The 27,907-nt window shown below is 43.3% G+C and overlaps 2 protein-coding genes across 2 annotated transcripts in view; both read left to right on the top strand.

Moving 5' to 3' along the window:
- Positions 1 to 27,907, top strand: part of LOC113404951 (arylsulfatase D-like) — a 56,190-nt gene extending 28,283 nt beyond the window's left edge. The window contains exon 12 of the mRNA XM_026649487.1: positions 27,842 to 27,907. Coding sequence (XP_026505272.1) covers positions 27,842 to 27,867 — 26 coding nt within the window. The 3' untranslated portion in view covers positions 27,868 to 27,907. The remainder of the gene's footprint in view (positions 1 to 27,841) is intronic.
- On the top strand, positions 1,056 to 27,889 carry LOC113406204 (arylsulfatase D-like). The gene is made up of 10 exons (XM_026649494.2): positions 1,056 to 1,127; positions 5,539 to 5,688; positions 7,829 to 7,950; positions 10,752 to 10,874; positions 17,541 to 17,964; positions 20,477 to 20,613; positions 20,837 to 20,971; positions 23,143 to 23,305; positions 26,592 to 26,713; positions 27,497 to 27,889. The coding sequence occupies exons 2-10, from the start codon at positions 5,591 to 5,593 to the stop codon at positions 27,865 to 27,867; spliced, it is 1,695 nt and encodes a 564-aa protein (XP_026505279.1). The 5' UTR covers positions 1,056 to 1,127; positions 5,539 to 5,590; the 3' UTR covers positions 27,868 to 27,889.

Here is a 27,907-nt window from a genome sequence, read left to right as displayed (position 1 = left end):
TCTCTTGCTTGTTTGGAGCATGTCTGAGCTGCTTTCTTAGCTTTTTCCTGGCTTCTTTTTTTGATTGGCTTCTACTTATTAGAGCCAAGATTTTTAATGGTATTTAGCTATTGCTGCCTTCAGCATTGTAACATATAACTGATTTAGGAGCCTAACTCTCATTTTCTAAAGGGATTTAGGCACTTTGGAGTCAAAATTCCATTCATACCTAAATTGCTTTTAAACTTCCAAACCTAAGCGCTTCATTTGATCCTTTCTGCATTGCCTGATTTCTGCACTTTGCTGAGATATCTTGTATTAATATCCACGTTGGCCCTCTAAACCTATTATGGACTCCCAAAAATATATCACAGCTGAGAATGTGTCCCCAGACCTAAAACTTTGAGTAGAAGCAGCGGAACAATCTCACCATTCCTGAATTCTGATCTTCACCCCACCTGATTATTAGTGGCCATGCCAAGTCTGACTCATCACCTGGGCTGTGTCAGATCCTACTCCGCCCATATTTCCTTTAAAAAGTTCTTATTTAGGGTGCATTGCAGTAATGGTCTGTGCAGCCATTCCTGGTGTCACAGAGGATGAAACACTTTCGGCCAGATTTTCCAAAGGGCTTAGTACCCAACTGATCTTTGAGAACAATGGGAGCTGTGCTTTTGAAAATCTGTCCCTTTTAAGAACCAAGCACCCCAGGGTTGGAACTTGAGTGGCAGTACTTGTGGGAGAGAGCAGAGACAGGATCTCTCTCTGTCACCGTGGTCTGCAGAATGAAAAAGCTAAACAGCCTCTGCTTTTAAAAATGTGCTCCACGCTTTTTCTCCAGAGATGAATTTTCCCTCAGTCCCTTAGAGAAGTTTACACTTTTTAAGGAAGATTCTAATTTGCCTTCATTCCCTCTCTGGCCTATATAACATTAGCTTTGCCAGGGCTCCCTTTCTCAGGGTTCCTGCTTCCGGATTTGCAGTGCAGGAATCTGGCTTTCAGATGGGGGTCGGCCAGCAGTGTTCTGCCACTTGTACCAAAGGGTCGCATTCGGAGACCTTTCCTTTGTACAGAAGGTGTGTAGGTCCAGATCCTCTGGAACATGGTCAGAGCTTTGTATTCTTTGTGCCCTCTGCACAGGCTCCCAGGTATTTTTGAGACATATTCTGTTTTAATGCAGAATTTTATTTACAGGCTGTTTCAAAATAGTTAACCCTAGGCAGTAAAAGTCTGTTTTTCTTGACTTTTGTCTGGCTTTCAAGTCAAATTGCAGGAGAGAGATCACTTGATCATTGCCTGTTAAGTTCACTCCCTCTGGGGCACCCGGCATTGGCCACTGTCGGCAGACAGGACACTGGGCTGGATGACCTTTGGTCTGACCCAGTATGGCCATTCTTATGTTCTTATGTCTCTTCTCTGCTAGCTCCTATCTGCCCTTGTCTCCAATCGTCTGCTTAATCAGAACTGCTGCCTTCAGACCTAGCACACTGTGTCATAAACAGTGGGAAACAACATGTAAGCAGTGTTAAGAAAGGAAAATAGCAATTCATCCCTATTTCCTCTCCTCTTTCCTTCTTTGATCTCTACAAACTCAGCTCTTTCCAGTTGGATTTGCGGGATGGTGGGAAGCACACATACACTGGGGAAAAGTTTGCTTTCAATTTCGCCATCAGTGGACTTACTGTGCATTTATACTGGTGTATCTGAGAGTTTTGCACACTAGATATATTTCATGTGATCTGTAGTACTTCTCTGATTAGTTTGCTCTTACCTGCCCTATTTTCCTCATACATCTCATTTGTTTCTATCACTGATTTTTTTCCCTTCTCTTTTCCTACCGTCCCATCTGAAGGAAAATCTGCAGGTTTATAGATTAATAAAGTTTAGGGCCAGCAGGCACTATTCAGTCATGTAGTCAGACCTCCTGTGTATGACAGGCTGTTACATTTCACCCAGTTATCACTGTATTGAGGCCAATTACTTGTGCTTATGTAAAGTATAATTTATGTAAAGCTAAAGCATATCTGCCAGAAAGACATCATCATAATTTCATGACCTCTTCCCTTGGTAGTTTGTTCCAATGGTTAATCAGCCACTGTTAAAAATATGCTCCTTATTTCTTATTTGAATTTGTCAGGCTTCTGCATCCAGCCATTGGTTCTTGTTATTCTGTTCTCTGCTAGATAAAAGAGCCATTTAGTACCTAGTATTTTCTCCATGAAGGTATGCATGCACTGTAATCAAATCACCTCTCGATCTTGTTTTTGATAAGCTAAACAGATTGAGCTCTTTTTAAGGCTCTCACTGTCATATTTTCTCCAGCCCTTGAATCAGTGTAATCTTTTCTGCACACTCTCTGGTTTTTCAACATCCTTTTTACAATGTGGACACCAGAACTATGTGCAGTATTCTAGTGTTGATCTCACTAATGCTGTATGCAAAAGTAAAATCACCTCCGTACTCCTACTCACTACTCCCCTTTTTGTATATCCACAGTATCGCACTGGAGCTCATGTTCAGTTGCTTGTGCACTATGATCTCTAAATCCTTTTCACAGTCACTGCCTTCCAAGACACAATTGCCCGGCCGGCATTCCTTGTTCCCAAATGTATAACTTTGGTATGTATTTGGCTGTATTAAAATGCTTTTGCTTTAAAATGGGCCCAGCTTACCAAGCGATGCAGATCCAGATGAATCTTGCAGCTATGCTTGCCCTGAAATTCTGCATGTGTTGTAATTTTCCCTGTAAAATTCCATTACGTTAAAATACTTTTTTTTTTCTCTCCTAGTCTCTTCCTTTTGTTTGTGGAGCCTATTCCTTCAACCTTTTGTACACATTTCTAGATTGATCAGTTCCTCACTTGTGATTAGACAAGCAATGCAGGATTCCAATCTCTCATGTAGGCTTCATTCCACTTGGAATTAACTTAGGGTGAGCAGATAGCAAGTGTGAAAAATTGGGCCGGCGTTGGGGGTAATAGGTGCCTATATAAGAAAAAGCCCCAAATATCGGGATTGTCCCTGTAAAATCAAGCCATCTCTCACCCTAAATTAACTAGAAGGGACAGTTTGGGTTTTTATTAAAAGAGGATATGGTAATGTTTTGACACCACATATGTTCTTTAAGAAAGATGAGTGGTTATGCATGCTGTGGATGAATGAACAATAAAAATATTGTTGCACATCGTACATTCCACTTCCACATTTCCTTTTTACCCTAGCCTACTCCAACAATAAGTAATTAGATCTCGCAATGCCCTTGTTCCATACATTAGGCAGCAAAATTCAATTACCCTGAGCAGGAATTTACTTTGGGTTGATAACTCCAGTGTCATGGACAAATATTTAGAGGGTTGTGATGTGCAAACATTAAGGGCTAGGACACTTGTAGATATTAATAAAAACAGCTTTTATAAAATCATACTGCCTTGATTTTAGTAGTAGGAGAGAAGGGAGAGTTATTCCTGTCTGTCCATTTTAGACAAAAAAATGCCTGCATGAATTAACCTGTCCTCCTAGGGGCTGTTATTTTTCCTCCGGTATAATGTATTACCCTCCATTACCTTGCATGGCTATTACCGTATCACTTTTTGCGGGAGTTCATAATACCAGTACAACATGGTGTAACTTTTAAGAACTATCCTCAACTGCACTGTGATCAGCAGCCTCCCTTCCTGAGGACAAGTAATATGAGTATGTGGAATTCTCAAAGTTGCGTCCAGACCCAAGTTTCTCACATGACAATACAAAGCCACAAATTATTAATAAACAATTGCATAAGGGCAAGAACTTTGCTCTCAAACAATTCAGTGGCTGCAGCTGCATGTTCCTTATTTGCAGTATGAAGCAGATTAATCTTTTATACCATTGAATTGTTTCTAACTATGTTTTTGTTTCCAGCTTGTTTGTGAGGTGACAGCTATTCTTTCCATACATCATATTTTTGGAATAAACAACTTGACAGCAATCCTTTAAAAGCTAAAGGCTTAGAACTGGATTGATATTGGGAGACTCTTTTCTCGTGCAGTACTATGGACCTGCTTCTGTCCTTACTCCAGCAAAATTACTGATTCCCTCACCAGGGACTTTGGTAGAGAGAGAAATGTGGGGTCAGGCTCAAGGAATGTAATCTTTAACTGACATTTGGAGCAGCTGAGAACTCTTCAAGAGCTGACCCTGTTCAAGACAGACATACTTAGTATAATAGAAAGTGTGAAAAAATGGGATTTAGGAGCTTAAGTCAATTTTGAACATAAGAACAGTCATACTGGGTCACACCAAAGGTCCATCTAGCCCAGTATCCTGTCTTCCGACAGAGGCCAATGCCAGGTGCCCCAGAGGGTATGAACAGAACAGGTAATCATCAAGTGATCCATCCCCTGTCACCCATTCCCAGATTCTGGCAAACAGAGGCTAGGGACACCATCCCTTCCCATCCTGGCTAATAACCATTGATGGACCTACCCTCCATGAACTTATCTAGTGCTTTTTTGAATCCTGTTGTAGTCTTGGCCTTCACGACATCCTCTGACAAGGAGTTCCACAGGTTGACTGTGCGTTGTGTGAAAAAATACTTCCTTTTGTTTATTTTAAACCTGCTGCCTATTAATTTCATTTGGTGACCCCCTAGTTCTTGTGTTTTGAAAATTTTACCCTCAGACTATAATCCTGTGGCCAGCATGAAAGTCAGGTAAATGGGATAAGGAATTCTCATACCCATACAGGCCCCTAGTGGGAGACTTTTGCAGAGCTCCTCCACAAAGGCAGCCCAATGACTAGAGTAACCTACTTGGGGTCAGAGACACCAGTACGTGGAAGAGAGGAACAGATGGGAGGGTACACACAACAATGGAGCTGCTGCCCTGCTGCCTCCTGTTCACAGCGGGCCCTGTGGAGTTTAGCTGTACACCAGAGGTGAAAGTAAGCTGGTATGGTCCGGTACAGCATACCAGTAAGAAAGTGTCGATCGTACTGGCAGGGCCGCTGATTGAGGCAGCTGCCCCGGGGCCCCGTGATTTAAAAGGGCCCTGGGCTCCCGGCCCCCGCCGCCACTACCCCGGGGCTCCGGTGGTGATTTAAAGGGTCGAGTTCCTGGCTACCGCTACCGCACCAGCGGCCGGAGCCCCAGGGCTCCCGGACAACGCCGCTGCTACCGTGCCTGTGGCTGGAGCCCCGGGCCCTTTAAATAGGCACGGGCTGGGCAGTGCTGAAGGTCTGGCTGGGGGATTTTGGCCCCAGCCCTGCCCCGTCTGCCCGAGGCTCTGCCCCTTCTGGGGGCCCAGAGCCACCCACCCCCCACCTTGCCCAGGACCCCGGCCGCCCTGCGTACTGGTAAGTCATTTAAGTTACTTTCACCCCTGCTCTACACCCACCCCTGTATCTAGTTCCCCACTTCCTCATGCAGCAGACCCGCTGCCAGCAACACTCTCCTCGGCCGTGGAGGCAGGGGCTACGTTTTGTCCTAAGTTAATTCAAACCTTGAATCATATTAGCATTTCCCTTGTGAACAGTACAGTGGTTCATATGGGTAACAACTTAAGTTGTTTTACTATATTTCAGGAGCTACCTGACTGCTCTGCTGGCATTATGCATATTTCCAAAGACATGTGAAATGAGTGTGGCTGTGGATTCTAAACCCAATATTTTACTGATAATGGCAGATGATCTTGGGATTGGAGACATAGGTTGCTATGGAAACAATACCATAAGGTAAAGGCTCTCTCATTACTATATGTATGTGTTTAATTTTTTCAAGTAGGCTACATGTTTTACAGGCATAAAAGAAGAGAAGCTCCAGCCCCAAGGACTTTACAGTCCAAGTCCGCAGTCTTTCAAACACTCACGCATGTACTTAACTTGATGCATATGAGTAGTCTTCTTGTAGTCAATGGGGCCAGCTCACATATAGCTAAGCCCATGTGTATGCATTTGTGGGATTAGGGCCTACATAAACAATAAAAAAAGAAATGGGGAAGGAAGCAACATTATTATTTCCACTTGATCTGAATTTCTTTTATTTTCTGGTTTCAGAGTGGTAGCCGTGTTAGTCTGTCTCAGCAAAAACAATGAGGAGTCCTTGTGGCACCTTAGAGACTAACAAATTTATTTGGGCATAAGCTTTTGTGGGCTAGAACCCACTTCATATTTCTTTTATTTTCTGTCCATTAACCTCTGACTACTTCTTGTATCATTATTGTTTACCCCTTGTCTATCTCTACATATATCTTACCCTTTACCCACTTCTACTTTTTTTATCTATAAACCTTGGTCTTTCTGTGCTATGCTTTTCCTCCAACCCTCATCCATTTTCTCACTCCTTTCTCCGGGCACATGAGGCCTCCACCCACTGTGGGTGGGATCCTGTGGGCTGGCACTCGCTAATTTCCTCATGAGGGATGGCCCACAAGGCCTGTACTCTCCCAGTCAGCCTGGGTGTGTAGCAGCAGCAGAAGGGCGTGTTCCTCCTGAAGAAGCACCATCTTTTTTAGAGGCGATCCAAGAGAGGTGGTAGGGGGGCCTCTTTCCTCACATGGCGGTGCCGAGGTTGCAGAAAGGAGCACTGTAGACTTCCTGTCCCCGTTGTCCAGATATGCCATTGATGGAGGTAGGAAGGTCTGGAAGGCCTGTTTCCCTCCTACTACTGCTGCAGTCCTACCGCCTGGGAGAGTTAGAACCTTATAAAAATATCATTGTGTAACTATATTATTATATGCTGCCATATATAATCTGTAGTGTCAACACTGAACAGTAACTGCTTGGCTCACAAAAGCTCCACATACCTGATAGGAGATTTTGGTTCAGTGAACTTCAAAATATAGCATTATAAAATGGCTGCTAAAAGTGACATACAGTAGAACCTTAAAGATACGAACACTAGAGTTATAGACTGACTGGTCAACTGGACACCATGTGAAACCAGAAGAAACCAATCAGGCAGCAGTGGAGACAAAAGAAAAAGAGAGAAAACAAATACTGTACTGTGCCTGTATTGCATCTTAAAGGTAGGCACATCTGGGATGCCTGTCCTCAACTCACCCCACCCCAACCCTCACACGCGGGGCAGCCACTTATATCTAAGAGTGAAGATGCTGGGGCTGCCAGCCCAAGGCAGCCAGCAGAGCAAGCGCAGCACTAGGGTCTGCACTGCTTTCACATCTTCCCCCTTCCCCCAGCTGGGAGGGGGGTGCTGTTTTCACACACAACCTCTCCCGGCCGGGGGTTGGGGGGGGGAGAGGGAGCTGTTTTCACACACCCCTCCCCTGGCTGGGAGGGGGATGAAGTTGCAGTCCGACCCAGGGAAAGAAGCTCCCTGCAGGGAGCTGCAGGCACTGAGGAGGGGGTTCAGCTGCTGCCGGAACCTGGCTTGGCGTGTCAGCTGCTGGAACTGGAGCCGAACTGCACTTTGTTCAGAGTTACGAACATTTCAGAGTTACAGACAACCTCCATTCCCGGGGTGTCCGTAACTCTGAGGTTCTACTGTAAGCATTTGAATGGGAAATCCCTTCTATGTTCATCATCCCACTTACACGTATAATTGCAGTAGTTTCAGTTTTGCAGATTAAGCTATATTTGAAACCAGTGGCCAGATTTATACCTGTGGTAACTCATTCAAAGCAGTGGAGTTACTTCAGGGATGAATTTGGTCCTAGTTCTCTAGTGGTGAAAGGCTCCTCAGCACTGTACCAAACACATTCTTGAAGTACATATAGCATAAAAGAGCAATGCTTCCAGGGAAACCATTTGAAAGCTGAGTTAGTTTTGATTTATCTTGTAATAAGTTTCATGTATGTATCCTTCAACTTGCTACCTACTTGTGTTAACATATGCCTCTCTTGTTTGTTCTTTGTAGGACCCCTAATATTGACTGGCTGGCCAAGGAAGGGGTGAAACTTACTCAGCACATTGCTGCAGCTCCACTTTGTACCCCAAGCAGAGCAGCTTTCCTGACTGGCAGATACCCCATCAGATCAGGTTGGGCACATTTTTAGTGATACAATGCTGTCTATGTAAACAGCTGAGCTCTGGAGGTCATCAGTAACAAGTCAACATCTACCAAACAGTCCTCAAATAGTGAAATAGAAAATACTGCAGTAATTTTCTATCCTAAGTAGCAGAAAATACTCTATTGCTGGTATCTCAGATTCCGATGGTAACTTTTGGTAAACAATGAACTTTTGGGGGTGGGGGGGTTAACATCATTTTACAAACCTTCAGCATAACTATATGAGAAAAGTGAGAGTCGCATTTAAGTGTATTACAGTAGGATTGAAAAGATGCCTATGTAAAATGAGATTCTTCACATCCTTAACTTTTACAGAGTATGCTATGTCCACTTTTTAGTGTTCTGCTGAGCTTGAAAGCTATGGACGAAGGGAAAACCTAATGAGCAATGGTCAAGCTGTGACAGTTGTGAAAACCCTTCCCATTTATTTAAAATCTTTTTCAGTGGGTGATTGACATACCATAATAATTTCTGAATGGAGTGGAAGATGACAAAATTATACAAAAATAGAGAAATTATTTTATTTTAGGTCAACATTGCAAGGGAGCAAATGGCTGTTATCAGATGAGAATATCAGCTATTTTATAGACTCTAGTTGTGCTCTGACACTATAAAGAGATCAAATATGTTAACTTTTAGCTTTTCAAGATATTGTTGACAGCTAATTGTTCTTTGTAGTCCTGGCAGTCTCTTGAGGAAGAACTTGATCTCCCTGTGCTGTTTTGAGTGGTCATGTCTTTATCATATACTCATATGTCATTTGCAGGCCTTCTAACTACAGAACTATAGAAGTGCCTTTTAAGCTGATATAAATGTGAACACTAGCACAAAATATGTGAGAGTTATAAACTGTGTGGTATGCAGATTTGACATTGGTCTTAGCTTGCCTAAACTTGTGTAAGCCAAAGACATGGAGGAGATAAGTATACTTTTGTGTTTAAAGCCTAGGGACTGGGTTTCATTCCTTCCTGCAGTATGAGGATAATATTTATCTGCCTCACAAGGGTGTCATGAGGCTTAATTGATGTTTGTGATGAATTTTGAGACTCAGAGATCTATCTGGCCCCATTAGTGCAAGGCATTACTGAGTGTCTTGCAACCTTCAATGTAGGAAAGTATTACCCAGATAGGGGAACTGAGGCAAAACAAGACTAAGGCCAGAAGGGACGACCTCGTCTGAGCTCCTGTGTATCACAGGCCACCAACACCACCCAGCACCCGCAGAGTAAACCCAACAACTGAAATTAGGCCAAAGGATTACAGCCCACAGGAGACTATTATGTGTTGCAGGCAGAGAATAAAGAGGGACAAAGTGCACCAGTGCCTGGGGTCCCTGCAGTGATATGAAAAAAATTGAGTGAGATATACCCAGAAAATTCTGGCAGGTGACCCACATGCTGCAGAAGAAGGTGAAAACCCCCCAAGGTCACTGCCAATCTGACTGGGAGAAACTTCCTTCCCAACTACTCATATAGTATCGTTTTGTCTCTTAGCATGTGAGCAAGAACCAGCCAGCCACACACCTGAGAGAGAGAATGCTTGGTGCCACCTCAGAGCCCTGGCCCACTCTGTCCAATGTCCCAACTATGTATCATCAGCAAATGATCATCATTAGCACACTTCTACTTTTTTGTACCAAGGTCATTAATAAAAATATTGAATAAGATTGGTCCCAAGACTGATCCTTGAGGAACTCCACTAGTAACCTCCCTCTGGTCCAATAATTCACCTTTTAGCACAACCTGATGCCTTCTCCCCTTTTAGACAATTCCTCATCCACCTTACAATGTTCATACTGATCCCCACCTTCCCTAATTTAACTAAAAATTTCTCATGTGGTACCATGTCAAATGGTTTACTGAAGTCCAAGTATATTAGATCTACTGCACTTCCTTTATCTAAAAATCAGTCATTTTCTCTAAAAATCAGGTGAGACTTGCATGATCTATCTTTGGCAAACCTTTGTTGCATTACATCCCCTTTATCATTTACCTCCTTTAATTTAATTATTCTGTCCTTCACAATTTGTTATAAAGCCTTGTATACTACTGAGGACAAACTAACCGGTTTGTTATTTCCCCGGATCACTTCCCCTCCACCTCCCCCCCTTTTCTTAGCTATAAGTACAATCTTAGCAATTCTGCAAGTCACATGGTACTAGATAGAGCTGTCAGTGACAGAGCAGGGAGTGGAACCCAGGCTTCCCAATTCCCAGGTTAATGCCCTAAAGCATGGGCCATCCCTCCTCTCCGATGCAAAAAACAGTGCCAAATATTATTTGTTTATTGTAAAATATTGTCTTGCTTTGTCCTTGACTCATTGAAGTGCTTTGATACCGCAATAATGAGTGTGGTGCAAATACGTACATTAGTATATAAACAATTTGGGACTTCTACTTTTTATTCTTATGGCCTTGATCCTGCAAGACTTATGTGGCTGTACTTTATGCTCCATGAATAGTTCCACTAGTTTCAAAGTTAAGTACATGCATAAATCTTCTATGCAGTGTAGTTATAGCTGTGTTGGTCCCAGTACATTAGAGAGACAAGGTGAATGAGGTAATAACTTTCATTGGACCAACTTCCATTGGTGAGAGAAACAAGCTTTTGAGCTAACACAGAGCTCTTCTGTCTCACTCACCAACCGAAGTTGGTCCAATAAAAGATATTACCTAACCCTGCTTAAATCTTGGCAGGAGTGTGGCCTAAGCAATGAAAACAATGAAAAATCAAGCAGAAAATGACTAGGTGTATTTTGTTATGTACTGCAGGCATGGCTTCCAGTAATGGGTATCGTGCCCTGCAGTGGAATGCTGGGTCAGGAGGACTTCCTGTAAATGAAACCACTTTTGCCAAGGTGCTGCGTCAGCAGGGTTACACCACGGGACTTATAGGTATGTAGGAATATGTTTTATTATGAGTTGGCACAGGAATGATTTTTGGGAGACTGTTTGGGTTTTTATTTTCTCTCAACTGTCTGTCAGTCACACATGTGTAGCTCCTGAGCAGTGAAAAAAATAACTAATTAATAAATGCAGGTGTCTATATTAATAATAGTAGTAATAATACCTTATAGCAGGGGTCAGCAACCTACAGCACGCGTGCCAAACACGGCACGCAAGCCGATTTTGAGTGGTACGCAGCTCCCTGCCGCAGTCCCGGCCCCCAGCCCCACTCAGTCCCCCATGCCCACCGCTCTCCCCTGCGGGGTCAGGAGGCAGAAGCTTGGTTCTGCAGCAGCCAAGCGTCCCCCCCTCCCCCGCTTCTTCCCCCAGCGTGGTGCTTTACTGCCCCACCTCCTCTCCATCCCTGGCTAATCAGCTGATGGCCCTAGTGAGGGGGAGGGGGAAGAGCGGCAGCGTGCACACAGTTCCGTAGAGGACGCAGACAGAGGTAGGGACAGAGCCTGGGGGAAGGGGGTGGAACAGGGCATATCCCTTTCAGCCCCCTGCCCTGAGCCACTCAGGGCAGGGGGCTGGGAGCACCCCCACGAGCCGAGCACCCCAGCCTTCTGCCCTGCACCCCCCCACCCCAACACACACCCATCCCTCTGCCCTGAACTCCCCCATACCCCCAGCCTTCTGCCCTGAACCCTCCACACCCAACACACACCCAGCCTTCTGCCCTGCACCCCCCAGCCCTCTGCCCTGAACCTCCCCACCCAACACATACCCAGCCTTCTGCCCTGCACCCCCCACACCCCCCAGCCCTCTGCCCTGAACCTCCCCACACACTCAGCCTTCTGCCCTGCACCCCCCCCATACCCCCAGCCTTCTGCCCTGAACCCAACACACCCCCAGCCTTCTGCCCTGAACCCCCCACAGCCCCAAGCCCTCTGTCCTGATCTCTGAACCCCCCCACACACACACACCAGACTTCTGCCCTGACCCCTGAAACACCCCCCCCCCAGGTCTGGGGTCCCGGACGCAGGCCCTGATCAGCCCTCTGCCAGCCTAGGTGAACAGAACCCCAGGCTGGCAGCGAGCTGAGCAGGCTGGTGGCGTAAGATCAGCATTTTAATTTAATTTTAAATGACGCTTCTTAAACATTTTGAAAACCTTGTTTACTTTACATACAATAGTTTAGTTATATAATATAGACTTATAGAAAGAGACCTTCTAAAAATGTTAAAATGTATTACCAGCACGCGAAACCTTAAATTAGAGTGAATAAATGAAGACTCAGCACACCACTTCTGAAAGGTTGCCGACCCCTGCCTTATAGACTTGGAGGCCAGAAGGGACCATCGTGATCATCTAGCTCTTATGTAGTGCTTTTCATCAGTAGATCTCAAAGTGCTTTACAAAGTAGGTCCGTATTATTATCTCCATTTGACAAATGGAGAAACTGAGGCACAGGACTTGCCCAAGGTCACCCAGCAGGCCTGTGGCAGAGCCAGGAATAGAACCTAGATTTTCTGAGTCACCATCCAGTACTCTATCCATTAGGAAACACTGCCTCTCTGATATTTATGATGATGTTACACTCATCCTATATTGTAACAAACTAGTACTGTTTAATATTTGTAGTGTGGTAAGACCTAGAAACTCCCAGTTGGGGCTTGTGGCCCTAATGTGGTAGCTGCTTTACCCACACATAATGAAAAGACAGTCCCCAGCCCAAAGAGCTAACATTACTATTGGACATTTAATCATCTGAACCCAATGGAGCATAAAATAGGAGAAGTAAAAAAATGTCACAAGAAGTGGCATGGTTACAATGGTTAGAACAACTGAGCATTGTACTAGGTCCAGGAGCTTTTCCAAAGCTTAACAAAACTCTGTCAGTGCTTCCGTTGATATATATATAGAGAGACACACATCCAACAAAGGAAGGACTTTAAACATTTCATTTGGCTTTACAGGGGGAAAGGGATATAGAAATTAACAGCAAGTAGGTAGTACATAACTGGCTAATATAATATGTTCCCCACTCATAGATAGGTGAGCCCAGCCGTGTTCAGAAATAGCTTGTTCTGTCTCTGGATTATTAAGTAGCATTTGAAAATGTGAAGTACTATTTAAGTGTTTGATGGTATAGCCTAGAAGTCAAGTCATTGGTACTGTTTGCCTTTGTAACCCCTAATGTTAGGTGAGAAGAGCAGGTGCTTTTTTCTGAAGAGGTCTGAAGACTAATCCAGGAATTTATTTATTTATTTATTTACAGATCACAGAATAAAAGCAAATATTAAAATTTGAGTATATAGACACACAAGTAGAGATGCCAAAAAATCCTAGGACATGAAATCACTTGAATTTGCTTATTGACGAATCATCATGAAAAAAGAGAATATTTTGATTTTTCATCAGAATATTTTTGTGCTGATTCATTTAGATGAATTTCACCCTTTCACTGGACTGTTCCATACTTGCTAACCATTACCTTCAATTTTTTTCCTCTGTAAAGGTTATTTTTAACTCAGATATTTTCTCAGCAAGAAAAAAATGGCGTCTTAACAGCTCCCAGTACAAACTCAGTGACCACTTTAATTTTGGCCGTTGGCTCTGTCAGTGAATTAAAATTATCCTTCTTCAGGTAGTTGTCTGCTTCTTGACACTGACGGAAGATTCCTCGCATCTTGCCTTACTTGATCGCAAGGTGAATTTTGATATGATTTAGTGTGCTATTCCACCTTTGCCATCTTGGATCTAAAGTTTTTGAGACGTGTGAACCTTTCAGAATGTTCTGGTGTTAATACATACCCAAGTATGTGGTAACCCACATTTTTTTAAATTAATAATAATAATATATGGAGATATATCTATTTCATAGAACTGGAAGGGACCTTGAAAGGTCATCGAGTCCAGCCCCCTGCCTTCACTAGCAGGACCAAGTAGTGATTTTTGCCCCAGATCCCTAAGTGGCCCCCTCAAGGATTGAACTCATAACCCTAGGTTTAGCAGGTCAATGCTCGAACCACTGAGCTATCCCTCCCCCGAAAGTGAGGTAATGGAGCAACCAAATTTAGTATTAACATAGTTGCAAACTTCATTTTTAAGAACATTGAGAGCTCTATTTGCTCTTTAGGCTGTGCACTAGATAAATGATTTAGCCCTGAGAAAATGGGCTGTATCATGGGGAGGCCTGCTCGGATGGAGGAACAATACAGTTTTTGCTGAATTTAGGGCTTTCTCTTCTAGCTGAGGTGGGGAGGGCTTCTATATGCCCTTTTACCAGGGCATCATGCTAGAGTATTTTCAGTATTATGACATCCAAACAGCTATTATGGTCACTGTAGAATTTTGGTTGACAAGTATAAAAGAATTAAGAGAAATTGAGTAACTTATTTCCTGCATTAGATTAACAATTGAACTATCTTAAGGAGAGATGAGCCAAGTGGGTTGCATTAGTTAAAAATTAATCACTGACACAACTTTTATAATAACAGCGTGTATTTTTCATGTCACCCAGTACTTTACAGTATATTGCACCAGCTCTGCTGTATTCTGTTATCTTGAATATCTGGCTCCTGTTTACATTATTTTTGGACGAAAATAATTTTCTACTGTCAACAGTTCTATTTATCTTTTATTTAACATTTAGCACCCAAAAAGATAGATGGTGTGACTGTTCCTACACCCGAGTTAGCATATTTAAATGGATCTATATATTTTTGTCCTGTAGGTGGGTTTTTTTAGAATAGGACGGTCTGTGTGTGTTGTCGATGATAATTGTCATGCTGTACAAAATGCTGTTTTGAATTTGTGTTGCAGTTTCTTCTTATTAATAATAATTAGTATTTCAGTACCACCTGTGTCCTGTCATAGACCAGGGATTCCTATGCAAACAAAGAAAAAAAACAGTCTCTGCCTCAAAGAGTTTACAGTCTGAGGGTAATCCCAGGGTTAGTGGAACTTGAGTGAGCTGAAAACCTGGGGCTTGAGCATTTACACTGATTCTTAACCCTATGTTAACAATTTTCTAATCTGGGTTTGAAACTGGGGCTCTGGCATCTACACTGCAGCACACATCCCCAAGTCAAACCAGCCATATCCCAGACTCTCTAGCGCCCTCCCAAAATGTGGTTGCTCTAGCCCTTTGACTATGATGCACTGTGGGAAAACTTGACTGTCCACCCTGCATGTTAGAGGAAGTACAGCCCGCCAACACAGCCTGCCGAGGAGTCATTGTGGTTTGTGTGCTCTGAGCTACTGGAGCCAGCAACGTGAAGGAGGCGCCTTTTGAAGAACTTCCCTTGCTTGTGCTTACACTCCTGTGTCAGGAAATGGGCAGAGCTTCTGTGAGACACTGGTGGACATTTTGGTGGCGTTTTCTGACCCACCAAAGGCACCTGACTGATTTTAGGATGGAGCAGGAGGAAGCAGAGGAGGCAGAGTACCCAGGCATGGTAGACTCTCACTGGCTGATGCTGCTCACTACACTCGGTATAGCCTCTGATTGCCCCCACGTACACCGGCGCTTTTGACACAGGGTCACAAGCACAGACTGGTGGGATCTCATCTTCATGAAGAACTGGGATGACCAGCAGTGGATCCAGAACTTTTGCATGAAGAATTTCACATGATGGATTCAGGAGGGCACCATCTCGGCTGACTAGGTCGTTGTGCAGCACAGTTGGCTCCGTGCTGGGCACAGTGCCCAGCACTTGATCAAACACCTCATAAAATGGGCATTTGGCTGGTGTGTTACCCGAGGTGCAGTTCTGGTCTGTGGTCTTCCGGCACTTGCTCTTCAGCCTCTTAATCTCTCCCTGCCTTGCTCACCGGTCCAGAAAATTTGCAATGCTGCAAGCTTTTTAGCGATCTGCTGATATGTGGGATAATTCCAGGTAGTCTTACTAAAATCTACGGTTTTACTGGCCTCGCACCAGAGATTCACCAAAATCTGGCTGTGTTCCCGTAATCATTAGGCAGCACGCTTTGCAAAAGACTTGTTCTGTTCAGTTTCTGTTGCAAACACAGAAGGTTCTTTGATGGTATTTGTAGCTTGGTGGTCAGAAAACAATGGTAGGTTTAATGCTGACTTGATGAGCTGCTGCTGCTCGCCAAAAGGGGTGGCTTCTGTTTTTCACTGGAGGTGATTGGAGATTGTTGGGATAGAGAAGGCAAAGGAAGTCGGTCCATGAAATTGTAGGATACTTTTGGTGGACTCACAGGACATGAGTTAACCAGGGATGTGTCTACACTGCAAAGCAATAGGGTTCTAACTCTGGGTCCTGGCTTGACAAAGGCTTGGACCCTCCAGCTCCAGAAGGTCCTAAGCCCCTAGGTCTGACCACGAGTCTGAGAGATTTGGATGTAGATGGAAGGAGGATTTGGACTCAAGCCTGAGTCTGAGCCCAGGATTATGCTGCAGTGTAGACATGCCCTTACTAGAATCTGTGTTCAGATTGTATAAACTGGAAGCAATTCTTTGTGCATATCAAGTTAACAAGAAAAAAGTTTGCAATGCTTGCAAATTCATCTTTTATATTTTTTGTTTGGATTTGTAACAAGAGGAAAATCAGGCATTTTCTGTTAGAATTTGGGATTAGGAGGTAATACTGGTTTACACAGATGAAAGATTAGTCATTTCTCCCACTGAGGATTGGATACTGGTATGGGTCTGACAACATGAGAAGACTTATTTGGAGAGGGGGCTTATAATGCACAGGGATTTTGGAATTAAGTTTAGATAGACCATTGCATGTGGATTTATAAACCTTCTTAAATGCACTTGGACATAGGAAATGTTTCTTTGTTTAGGAATAACTTTTTAGTGCTTGCCTTTGCAATCTTAAAAATGTTCTTTTAACATAGTTTTTTGTGGGTTATATATAAAATATATATAAACATAATCGCACATTGCCATATGCCAAAATTGAAAGAATAACAGGTATTCATTTTGGGGGAAGAGTTACATTATAGCAAACTAGTGGCATTCCTTTCACCTTTACATTTATTATACACCTCTACCTCGATATAACGCTGTCCTCGGGAGCCAAAAAATCTTACCGCGTTATATCCGAATTCATGTTATATCGGGTCGCGTTATATTGGGGTAGAGGTGTAGTTACAGTTGCCTACATTTGTGGAAAACTATTATTTTACAAATGTTGATACATGTGTTTCCTGCAGTATGTTTCAGTACTCATTGCTTATATGGCTGCATAGATGCAGAATAATATTTTTAACAAAACAAATCCCTTCCCTGGGTAGCTTAGTCTGTGGCCCCAGGATCCCCTACAGAGTCCACAAAAACTCTTATGCCAATATGGAGTTCTGCTGGCTTCACTGGAATTTCACCACAGGTGGATCCTTGCACCTATGAAGATCCCTTTTTAGATTCAGGGCCTGTGATAAGACAAGCACAATAAAAGACTGCAAACACAGGGAAATCCATGGCTCTTCTTCCAGGTCGTGCACAGCAGGTATGTGCATTGCAGGGCATGCTAACTCCATCTTTTACAAGTGCTTTTTAATGTTCTAGGCTGTGAGTTTCAAAGGAACCTAGGGGATTTATGTGCCCAACTGCCATTTAAATGGGCACTTAGCTCTCCTAAGGCTTCTTTGAAAATCCCAGCCCTAACAATTGCCGTTCTTTGTTTATTTAACTTTCAGGGAAGTGGCATCAGGGTATGAACTGTGAAGCCCTCAATGATCACTGCCACCACCCTTCAAACCATGGTTTTGATTATTTTTATGGCATGCCTTTTACTCTTCTAAACAACTGTCAGAAAAACAAACCTCCCGAGTTGGATGCAGCCCTTCAAGCCAAACTCTGGCTTTACACTCAAATAATTGCCCTTGCTGTGCTCACAGTTACCATTGGAAAGCTTACTGGCTTGATCTCCGCCAGCTGGAAAATAGTTGCCTGCTTTGCCTTAGCTGGCTCACTTTTTTTCACTTCCTGGTACTCCAGTTATGGATTTGTGCGATATTGGAACTGTATCCTGATGAGGAACTATGACATTACTGAACAACCTATGAAGTTGGAAAGGACGGCTGCCCTTGTGCTTAAAGAAGCAGTTTCATTTATTGAAAGGTAACTAAAGGCCTTCCTTTTTTCTTAAAGGAGACAAGATCCCAGGAGTGTTTTTAAGATCCTTGGTGCAAGTGGGTTTTTTTGCAGGAGCTGTTAATGTCTCTGGATAATTCTTTTTCAAATATTTTTGAAGCACATAAGAAATTTCTGCCCACAAACACATGCTCACTGACTTGGTTTCTGGAGCCAAGAAAAGAGTACCAGTATGAATGACATGTTAATGGGGAGAGCATTTTGAGTATTGACAACAAATGAGTACACCAAGGATTCGACTTTATTTCAGCAATCCTGGATCTTTTCAACTACCTGGAGCTTTTCAAATAAGAGAGGTTTTAACCAGGTGACATATGTGACTAAGGCCTCATTTTTCAATTTTTTTATTATTTGCAAAAGAACACTCTGTAGCTTCCCCAGCTATCAGACAAACTCTAAAAGTTTTTTTTCCTAACTAAATCTATCTCTTCATATTTATCATGAAAGACTGCTGGGCCAAAGTCCATGGTATCATCTGAGGTGTAAGTCACTGCGGAATTGGGGCCATCTTGGTGACCCATATGGGTGGGATTTTCAAAAGTGCCAGGTGATTTAGGCTCGTAAGTCCCAGTGAAAATCGGTGGGGTGCATGCTCCAAAGTCACGTAAATGCTTTTGAAAAGCTGTAGTGAGAGAATAAGTAATTTTTATGGAGAGCTTGTGATGGGCTGAAGCCTGATGGTCTATACTCTCCACTGTACCAGTGAAGAGTGGCACCATTACAGCACAAGACTGCTGCAAATAAAACATGCTCTTTGGCAATTACTTATTTTTTAGGTTTCCATTATTGTTTCCCCCCCCCACCCCCCCTACTAGCCTGTTGTCCCATCTTTTAGCTTTCAGGCTGCTCTTTCTCTCTTGCCAGCCCCCCATCTCTGTTAATGGAGGGCTGTTTCTGGTCCAGCACTACATAATCCAGCAATTCTCCTACAGTGGTTGCTAGGCTATTCTCTCTCGCTTATATTGCTCTCACTCCCTTTCAGACATCTTTATTTTTTTTACATAAGAATATAGACAAATTAACCATAGTAAATCTGACCATTTGATCTATTTGGTCAGGTATCCTGCCTCGTGCAGCAGCTCATCCCCTTTGGTGCTCATCTGGAAGGGAACAAACTACAAAAAGCCCCATGAGACATCCAGATAACTGTACTGTGCTATACATAGCAGACAAAACTTCAGGTAAAAATTTCAAAAGCGCTTAAGTCCCATTTTCAAAAGTGGCATAGGCACTTAGGATCCTGTGTCCTACTGACTTTCAGTGAAAGAGTTTCAGTAGGAGTTAGTCAGTGGTGGGCAACCTCAGCCCGCAGGCCGCACACGGCCCATCAGGGTAATGTGATTGCAGGCCGCGAGACATTTTGCTGACGTTGACCATCCGCAGGCCTGGCCCCCCGCAGCTCCCAGTGGCCGCGGTTCACCGTTCCCAGCCAATGGGGACTGCAGGAAGTACCGGGCCGCAGGGACGTGCTGGCTGCTGCTTCCTGCAGCTCCCATTGGCTGGGAATGGTGAACTGCAGCCACTGGGAGCTGCGGGGGGCCGGGCCTGCAGATGGTCAACATCAGCAAAATGTCTCATGGACCGCAATCACATTACCCTGATGGGCCGCATGTGGCCCGCGGGCTGCAGTTTGCCCACCACTCAGTTAGATGCTTAACTCACTTAGGCACTTTTGAAAATTCCTCTAGGCATCTATTTGCATCTTTAGGCATCTAAATACTTTTGTAAGTAAAGGTGCCTAAGTTGCATTGAAAATTGGAGTTAGAAGCCTAAGTCATAGGGGTGTTTTTGAAAAATTTACCCTTCCTGACTACATGTGATAACTGTTTTACACCTTGAAGTCTGACATTAATTTCTGCCTAACTGTTCCATTATCATGTGTCCCTCTTTTTTCTTTCACTCAGTTTACAGCCTTCCATGGTGCAACACTCTCTCTTTCTCTTTACTATGGAGTGGAAAATAGCTAAATTTTGTGTTGAGGTAAAGCCCTCTTGTGAGGAGGTTCTGGGATTGTTCTCACTAAGGCAATTGTTTTGAAAATATATACACCGCTACCCCGATATAACGTGACCCGATATAACACGAATTCGGATATAACGCGGTAAAGCAGAGCTACAGGTGGGCGGGGCTGTGCGCTCCAGCGGATCAAAGCAAGTTCGATATAACGTGGTTTCACCTATAACGTGGTAAGATTTTTTGGATCCCGAGGACAGCGTTATATCGGGGTAACAGTGTACTGTTTGGTGCCTGGTAATGCAAACCCTTCTGGGGAGAGACATTACCCCCCAAAATAGCTAGTGTCATCTATTGTGCACATTACGAGAGACAATGCTCCGTGGACCAGCCAAATTGAGGTCAATGGCATTATGTCAGGATGACTGTGGTTCTAGTTATAATCTATGTGTGTGCATGTGTGAATGTGAAAGCTTCTAGAATTTTCTAAAATTGCACAAAAAAAATATTCATTTAATTTTTTAAGAAACAAGCATGGACCATTCCTCCTCTTCGTTTCCTTTTTACATGTTCACACACCCCTTTTCACCACGGAGAAATTTCTCGGGAAGAGCAGACACGGTTTATATGGAGACAATGTAGAAGAAATGGATTGGTTGGTGGGTAAGTGTCCTTTATGAAAGAGATTTTCTTTAAATGTATCAGTGGATTTTAAAAGGTGCAATACTGATATCAACCAAGCTTTTAGAGTCTTAAAAGCTATTAAAGATTTCTGCAAGGGCTCTGCAAAGCTTTAGTTCCCTAATCATTTTAATTAGATCTTGATCTTTTTGTTTGATTCATAGCAAACTTTTGACTGTTTTTCTGTCTTTCTTTTAATTTACAGGCAAAATTCTTGATGCTATTGACAAGGAAGATTTGAAAAACAACACATTCACATATTTTGCCTCTGACCATGGAGGACAATTGGAGGCTCAAGAAGGAAAAACTCAGCTAGGTGGCTGGAATGGCATATATAAAGGTAAGAAATACGGTACGATTTCTTTTAAGTTAAGAAATGCAATAGAAAATTAATTTGCTTGACTAACACCGATGGGTTCAATGTGAGTTGGTTTCTATTCCTGGTTCTGGCACAGCTGTCATGTGTAACCATGGACAGCAAACTTAATCTCTCTGTGCTGCATCTCGTTTCTCTGAAATTAAGGTATTAAACTTGCCTGTCTCACAATAGTATTGTGAAGCTTGCATAACGCCTGTAAATCAATATTTGTTCCTTGGATGGAAGACTTCATGGAAGAGAAAAATATTTGTATTAAATTAGTTATTAACTGATCTTTTGTAGAGAGCGAGGGAAAACAGTAAGGAGAAGTGGTCCCTAAAAAAGCTTTCTTCTTTGTGTACACAAGCTCTTGACATTCACAAGCTTCAATGGCATTTTATGGAATCATTCCTACTAGACAGTAAATGTGAATGATTTCCATGCAGTCAGACAAATTCAATTATGGTTACTTATTTTGCCCCAGAAATCACAGATACGTGGGTAATCAGAACAGAAAAGGAAAGGAGGAGTGTGCTGTCCCTTACAGTGAGAAGGCAATCACTGCACGGTTTTGTTGCTTTCAGTACACTCTAAACAAGACAAATGCCAATCAGAAAGAATGTAAATGTTTTCATTTTTCAAACTGCAGCTTGTATTAATTTTGCAACCTGGCCTGATTTTTAGTGTAGCACTTGCCAACTACACAGCCAGGGGCAAAGAGTTGAAACTGTGACTCCCTGAGCTGTGGAAATTGTGTACTACTGAAAGGGAGAGTTCGCCTGTTTTCGGGGAGGGGAAGGAGGAACTTTTGCTAGCTCCTGGCTCTTCCTCATGCAGTTGGACGGTAAATTGGCTCTGATTGCTGCCATTGAATGGAAGCAGTACGTTATAGATTTGGTGAATGAGTCTGATGGGATTTGGAGGGCAGGGGGAAACAAGGTTGCAATGGCGAGCAGCTAAAAGACATGGAAACCTGATGGCTATATTGGGTGTACCCAACTGTGCCACAATACACATCTTTTCTTCAGCACGTAGGCAGTCTGAGCATCCTGATGCTTGATCTGTGTAGAATTCTTATTCTCTCTATAGCTGCCTGATTCCTGTGTACTATGTGGTTAGGGAAAATCATTTGACTGAAAGTTCAAATAAGGGTATATGATAGCTTTTGTATTATTCAGATTCATGTTTCTGGTTTTGAAGTTCTTGGGTAACTTTTTCAAAACCACCTAAGTGACTTTGGAGCCTAAATCTCATTTTCAAAAGTGAAATAGGCACTTAGGTTTTAGACGCCTAAGGGCTGGTCCACACTGGGGCGGGGGATCGATATAGGAAACGCAACTTCAGCTACGAGAATAGCGTAGCTGAAGTCGACTTTTCCTATATCGAACTAAAAGTACTTACTTCGGGTCCACGCGGCGCAGGCAGGCTCCCCCGTCGACAGCGCTTCCTCCTCTCGGCGAGCAGGAGTTCCACTGTCGACGGGGGAGCGCTTCTGGGATCGATCTATCGCGTCCAGATGAGACGCGATAAATCGATCCCAGAAGATCGATCTCTACCCGCCGAATTAGGCGGGTAGTGTGGACCCGCCCTAAGTGACTAAATCCTACATGCAAGAGTCACTTTTGAAAATGTTAGACTCTGAATTAAAATGGGGGATGAGGCTCTTTAAATGCGGTTTAAGACGTATTTCATACCCTTCAGTCTTATGTGTTCTCAGAGAGTGTACAGTCCCTCCCTTTTTGCTAGGCCATGGGGCTATTTGGTGTAGGCTCTCAAAAGTTTCCTGTCACCCCATTCTGACCCTACAAAAGGATTTAGACTAACAGCTGAGTGCAGGAGGAGCTATGTGAGGGGAAAAAGAAAATTATTGCCGAAGAACACATATTTGAAAGCTTGCTTGCCCATTTCCCCATCTATCCCACGCTGCAAGTCAAGACATTAATTACACACAGCTTCCCAGTTTTGGAGGGTGTGTTTGATTTTTATTTTTTGAGTGATTCTGTGCATCCCTCTTGAAGTTTATGAAATCAGAACTTAACCATGGAATTAAACCTTAGGGATGAGCAATGTGCTGCTGCCATCTGTCTCTAATTTCATGTACAAGTCTAATGTCTGTTAATGAGTCATAACTGTTATATGTCACTTTGCTGTAGGTGGAAAAGGCATGGGAGGCTGGGAAGGAGGCATCCGTGTGCCAGGGATACTTAGGTGGCCAGGAGTCTTTCCTGCTGACACAGTTATTGATGAACCTACAAGCCTTATGGACATTTATCCCACAGTGGCTCACCTGGGTGGAGGGATTGTGCCCCAGGACAGGTAAGGAGACAACAAAATATATTCACTCCCTATATCTGTAATGACAATATTGCTGCTTATGCTCTTGCTAAACTTTACATTCATAGTGTGGTATGCACTAAGCAATGGGCTTTGATGGTTTATGTTGCTGCTATACAATCATAATGTGCGATATTACTATGGGTTATAGCATGTAGCGCATAGGGGTAGGATAGTTGTCAGAACAAGGAAACCCCAGAGAGTATGAAATGAACTAATTAAGGGTATGTCTACTACTGCAATAAAACACCCACAGCTGGCCCATGTCAGCTGACTTGGGCTCTCAGGGCCCAGACTGTGGGGCTATAACATTGTTGTGTAAATGGAATGGACCCCGGGCTCTGAAACCCTCCCCCCTTGATTCTCAGATCCCAGGTTCTAGCCCAAGCCCAAAAGCTTACATTGCATGTCACCATGCCTCAGTGGGTCACATCTCAGAATACCAGATTGAGGACAAACTGCTGAGAAATAGGCTGGACTCACCCCCAAGCTGGTGGTTATTCTATCATTAGATATTCCAAACCAGTGACAAAATTAAACTTCTGTCTCACCACACTGGTTAAAAAGAAATAAAAAATGCAGTCTCCTTAGGCATCCCAGCCCTTATTTCACCATCCAGACACTAGCCTTTATGATGAGTGGTTATTGAAAACCAATTTCACTAAACAAAGGGTTCTTCTGATCCCAAGAGATCAGCCACATACCCAGATCAATATATAACTCAGATCCTACCCAAGAATCACACTGTTGCCAATCCTTTAGTATCTAATATATAAATGTTTGTTTATAAGAGAAAAGAAGGAGAGAGTTAAAGTAGTCAAAGAAATCATATACATACATTGCAAAGTTCTTGGATCAAGTTTGTAGCTGTGATGTTACAGACTGCTGGCTTGTAAAGTCTCTGGTAACTTCCAAACGATTGGAAGGTCCTCCGTCCATTGGTTGGAATGCTCCTTTTAGTGTAAATCCATAGTCCAGAGATCAGAGCAGGAAAGAGGCAAAATGGAGATGCTTCCAGGGTCCTTGTTGAGGGACTGCTCTCAGTCTTACTTTGTGGAAAATTACAGGCACAAGATGGAGTCCAGGGTCACATGCCCTTGCATGCTTTGATGACTCATAGAAGCCATTACCCGTATTCTGGCTAAAGTGTCTACAGGAGGGCTAACCAGGTGGGGACAAGCTTTTTCTGTGGCCCATTGTGAGAATTAAGTGTTCTTTTAATGGGCCATCAACTCGAATAGTTCATTCACAATGTGTTGGCTAGCCTGGACGTAAACTGCCTTGTGGGTGTTATCCCAGGAGCAAACACAATTGAAATATAGATCTGTGTAGCCAATATTCATAACCTCAGATACAAAATGATACATGCGTATAAACAGAATAATCCTACTCATCAAATCATAACTTTTCCATTAACACCTTACATGACATACTTTGTACAAGATTTGTTGCAATTGCATAACAAGTGGCAATATTAATTATATAAACAGTCATTTTCCAGTCATACAGCATCACAGTGCAATTTTGCAGCCCGAGTCCTGCTTGCCCGAATCAGCTGATAGGGGCCAGCCCTGGTTGTTTTGTTGCAGTGTAGACGTATATCCAATTAAAAACACTTAGGGTAATAGAAGTGCAGGGGCCAAACAGACATACATGGACCCCACATGGGCCCTTATGAGTAGTGAGGCTTGTGGTGGAAATCGACGAGAGGGAAGGGACTGAGTTCCATATAGGGGTTGCGACAATTCCTGCTAGGCTCTGTGGAAACTGTAGAAGGCTTTCCTCCCTCCCGCACCACAAAGACCCATAAATGTCTCCTCATAACCCTCTCTGTAGCCCTTCCTCCTCCTTACATCTTATCTTCCAAAGCATGTGTTTTTTCTATCCATGTCTCTCCTTGCTGTTTGCTCTCCCACAACAAGCGCTAGATGGAGTGGAGAGACTTTCTCTAGCTGTGCCCCCATGAGAAAAGAGCAGCTCTTTCGATTGGTCCGTGCAGCTATAACCCATTTTTTAGCAGCCATGTTCTGTGAAATGTGCTTCTCTCCCTGAGCAAGATAAATCTTGTGAGGAGAGCTCCCAGCATACTTCCTATAGAGGCCTAGATGTGTTCTCACATCACCGGACAGAGAATCAGGCAGTCAAGAATCTACTTTCCATATACTTAATCTGCCAAGTGCAGTGCTCTCTGTCCTACAAATATTGCCCACCCATGACCCTCCTGTCTGTGGAGGAGGCCAAAGCATCTCTCTCTGCCTCAGCCCTTACCCCAAGGGATGTAACAGAGGGGGGAGTTGGCAAAATGAATGGAATTGCCATTTGTAATCGCAGTCTCCTGATCACTTAGGCTTGACTACTCCGTTGCCAGAAAGTGGATGCCCTGTGGTCCCTTAGCAACTGAAAGGCAGCCATCTGCCAGCAGAATACTGGTATTGTGAAAGGCAGTAGACTCTAGGGTGAAATCCTAGTCCCCTTGAGGTCAATGAGAGAGTTATCACTGACTTCAGTGGGATTAGGATTTCAACCCTACTGTTCAATATCCCCACACTCACCGCCACAAGAGTGTGGTGAAAGCTGTGAGTGAGGAGGCCATCCCCCGAATGCCACACTGCTCCTAATTGCAGAAGTGTCAGAAATATACACGCCAGGGGTAATATTTTCAAAAGCACCTAAGTGCCTTAAAAATGGGACTCTTAAGTCACTTAGCTGCTTTTGAAAATTTTGCTCTAGGAGAAAAGGGGAAAAGTAAAGTATCGGAAAAATTTACCTAGATACCATTTGTGAAATACATTTTAGAAATGCTTATACATAGGAGAGAAAAAATTACTCGCCAGCGTTATTACAAGAAAACTATTAAATACTAATTTAGGCCCCAATTCAGGGATGCACTTATGTGATTAAATCCATCCCTATTCAGGAAAGCATGCTTAAGTGCTGTTCTCATTAGGGATGCTTTCCTGAATAGGGGTCTTAGTTTTCCATAAGAACTAAGTCTTTGTAAAAACTGTTTGTGTACTATTCAATGGGATAAGTCTGAATTTTTGTTTTAAAAAGCATTTTATTTAGGGATTTACAGTATTTGCTTAACTTCTTTAATAGCTGTTCTAAATGTAGGACAAGTGCAGCAGGGAAATTATATACAGATAAACATGTAAACAATCTGTAGATGTAGTGCCAGTGGCACTAAGAATTTTTTACTGCAGAGTGAGTAATAAATACAATATTTATTGTCCCAGTTTGGTGACTTCTCTTATTTCCATCACATCAGGGTAGTTGATGGCCGGAACCTGATGCCTTTACTACAAGGAAAAGTTCAACAGTCAGAGCACGAGTTCATGTTTCACTACTGTGGGTCATACTTACACGCGGTGCGATGGCACCAAAAGGACAGTGAGTATAGACACTCTCCCCATGAGGGATACAAATTCTAGCAAATATTTTCTCCTCATAGGAGCAGTCATCATAGCAACCCTAACTGATTGCTTTTTTGCAATAATACTTAGTCCACTTAGTACACTGGCAACTGAATGACAAAAAATTTGTCTTTCAGAGGTGTTTAAAAAAAAACACACACCCCAAAAGACAAAAGTTTTGCCGACGACACGTGCCAATGTGAACAGCGCTTTGCCGGCAGGAGTGGTCTCCTGCTGACAACGCTAATGCCGCTTGTTGGGGGTGGAAGATTTTTGTCAGCAGGATAGCCAACAAAGAGCAGCTACACTGTGCGCCTTTTAGCAGCACGGCTTGTCGCTAAAAGCTGCGTAGTGTAGACATAACCTCAGTGAAGTTGTCTGTGCTTGGTCCAAGTTCTGTGGAATCTATGGATTGACTCCTGAGGTTCTTGTCAAGTCAAAACTGGCATGGAAGTTGTAATGATGTCTGATGCCAGCAGAAGGTGCACCACTACGAAGGACTATTTGCAATCAACAGAGAAAAGATGTAAGCGGAAGTTTAATAAAAACACGTACTGTACCATCCTACAGAAGTTTTCATCTCCACAATGTCTAGTGCCTTCAAAATCAGTATCTGTTCTGAAGGATTTTAAGAAGCCTTGTAACCTTGTATATTTTCATTGGTAAATGTCTTTGTATTCCTTAAAGGAGCACTCTCAAATACTATAGTGCTATGTTATACTCATCATTTGGTCCCTATATCTGGTTTCTCTCCTTCCAGGTGGTGCACTGTGGAAGGCTCATTATGTGACCCCAATATTCCATCCAGAGGGTGCTGGAGCGTGTTATGGAAGAGGAATTTGCCCATGTTTTGGGGAAGGTGTAACCCATCATGACCCCCCTTTACTCTTTGATCTCTCGAGAGACCCGTCTGAGGCCAAACCTCTATCACCTCACACTGAGCCCCTGTTTGACACAGTAATAAGCAGAATAGCAAGAACTGTTCAGGAGCATCGCCAGACGCTGACTCCAGTCCCACAGCAGCTCTCTTTGTATAACATTATGTGGAAGCCCTGGCTGCAGCCGTGCTGTGGGACATTCCCGTTTTGCTGGTGTGATAAAGAAGGTTACAATGCCCACCCTGCTCTGTAAAATAGGTGGTGGTTCATAAAACCCTGCAACTGTGAATGCT

Source organism: Terrapene carolina, unplaced genomic scaffold (assembly GCF_002925995.2).
Source record: "Terrapene carolina triunguis isolate 2854851 unplaced genomic scaffold, T_m_triunguis-2.0 Scaffold23, whole genome shotgun sequence".
Lineage (NCBI taxonomy): Eukaryota > Metazoa > Chordata > Testudines > Emydidae > Terrapene > Terrapene triunguis.
Note: the sequence above shows the minus strand (reverse complement) of the source record. Positions and strands in the feature narration are given on the sequence as shown.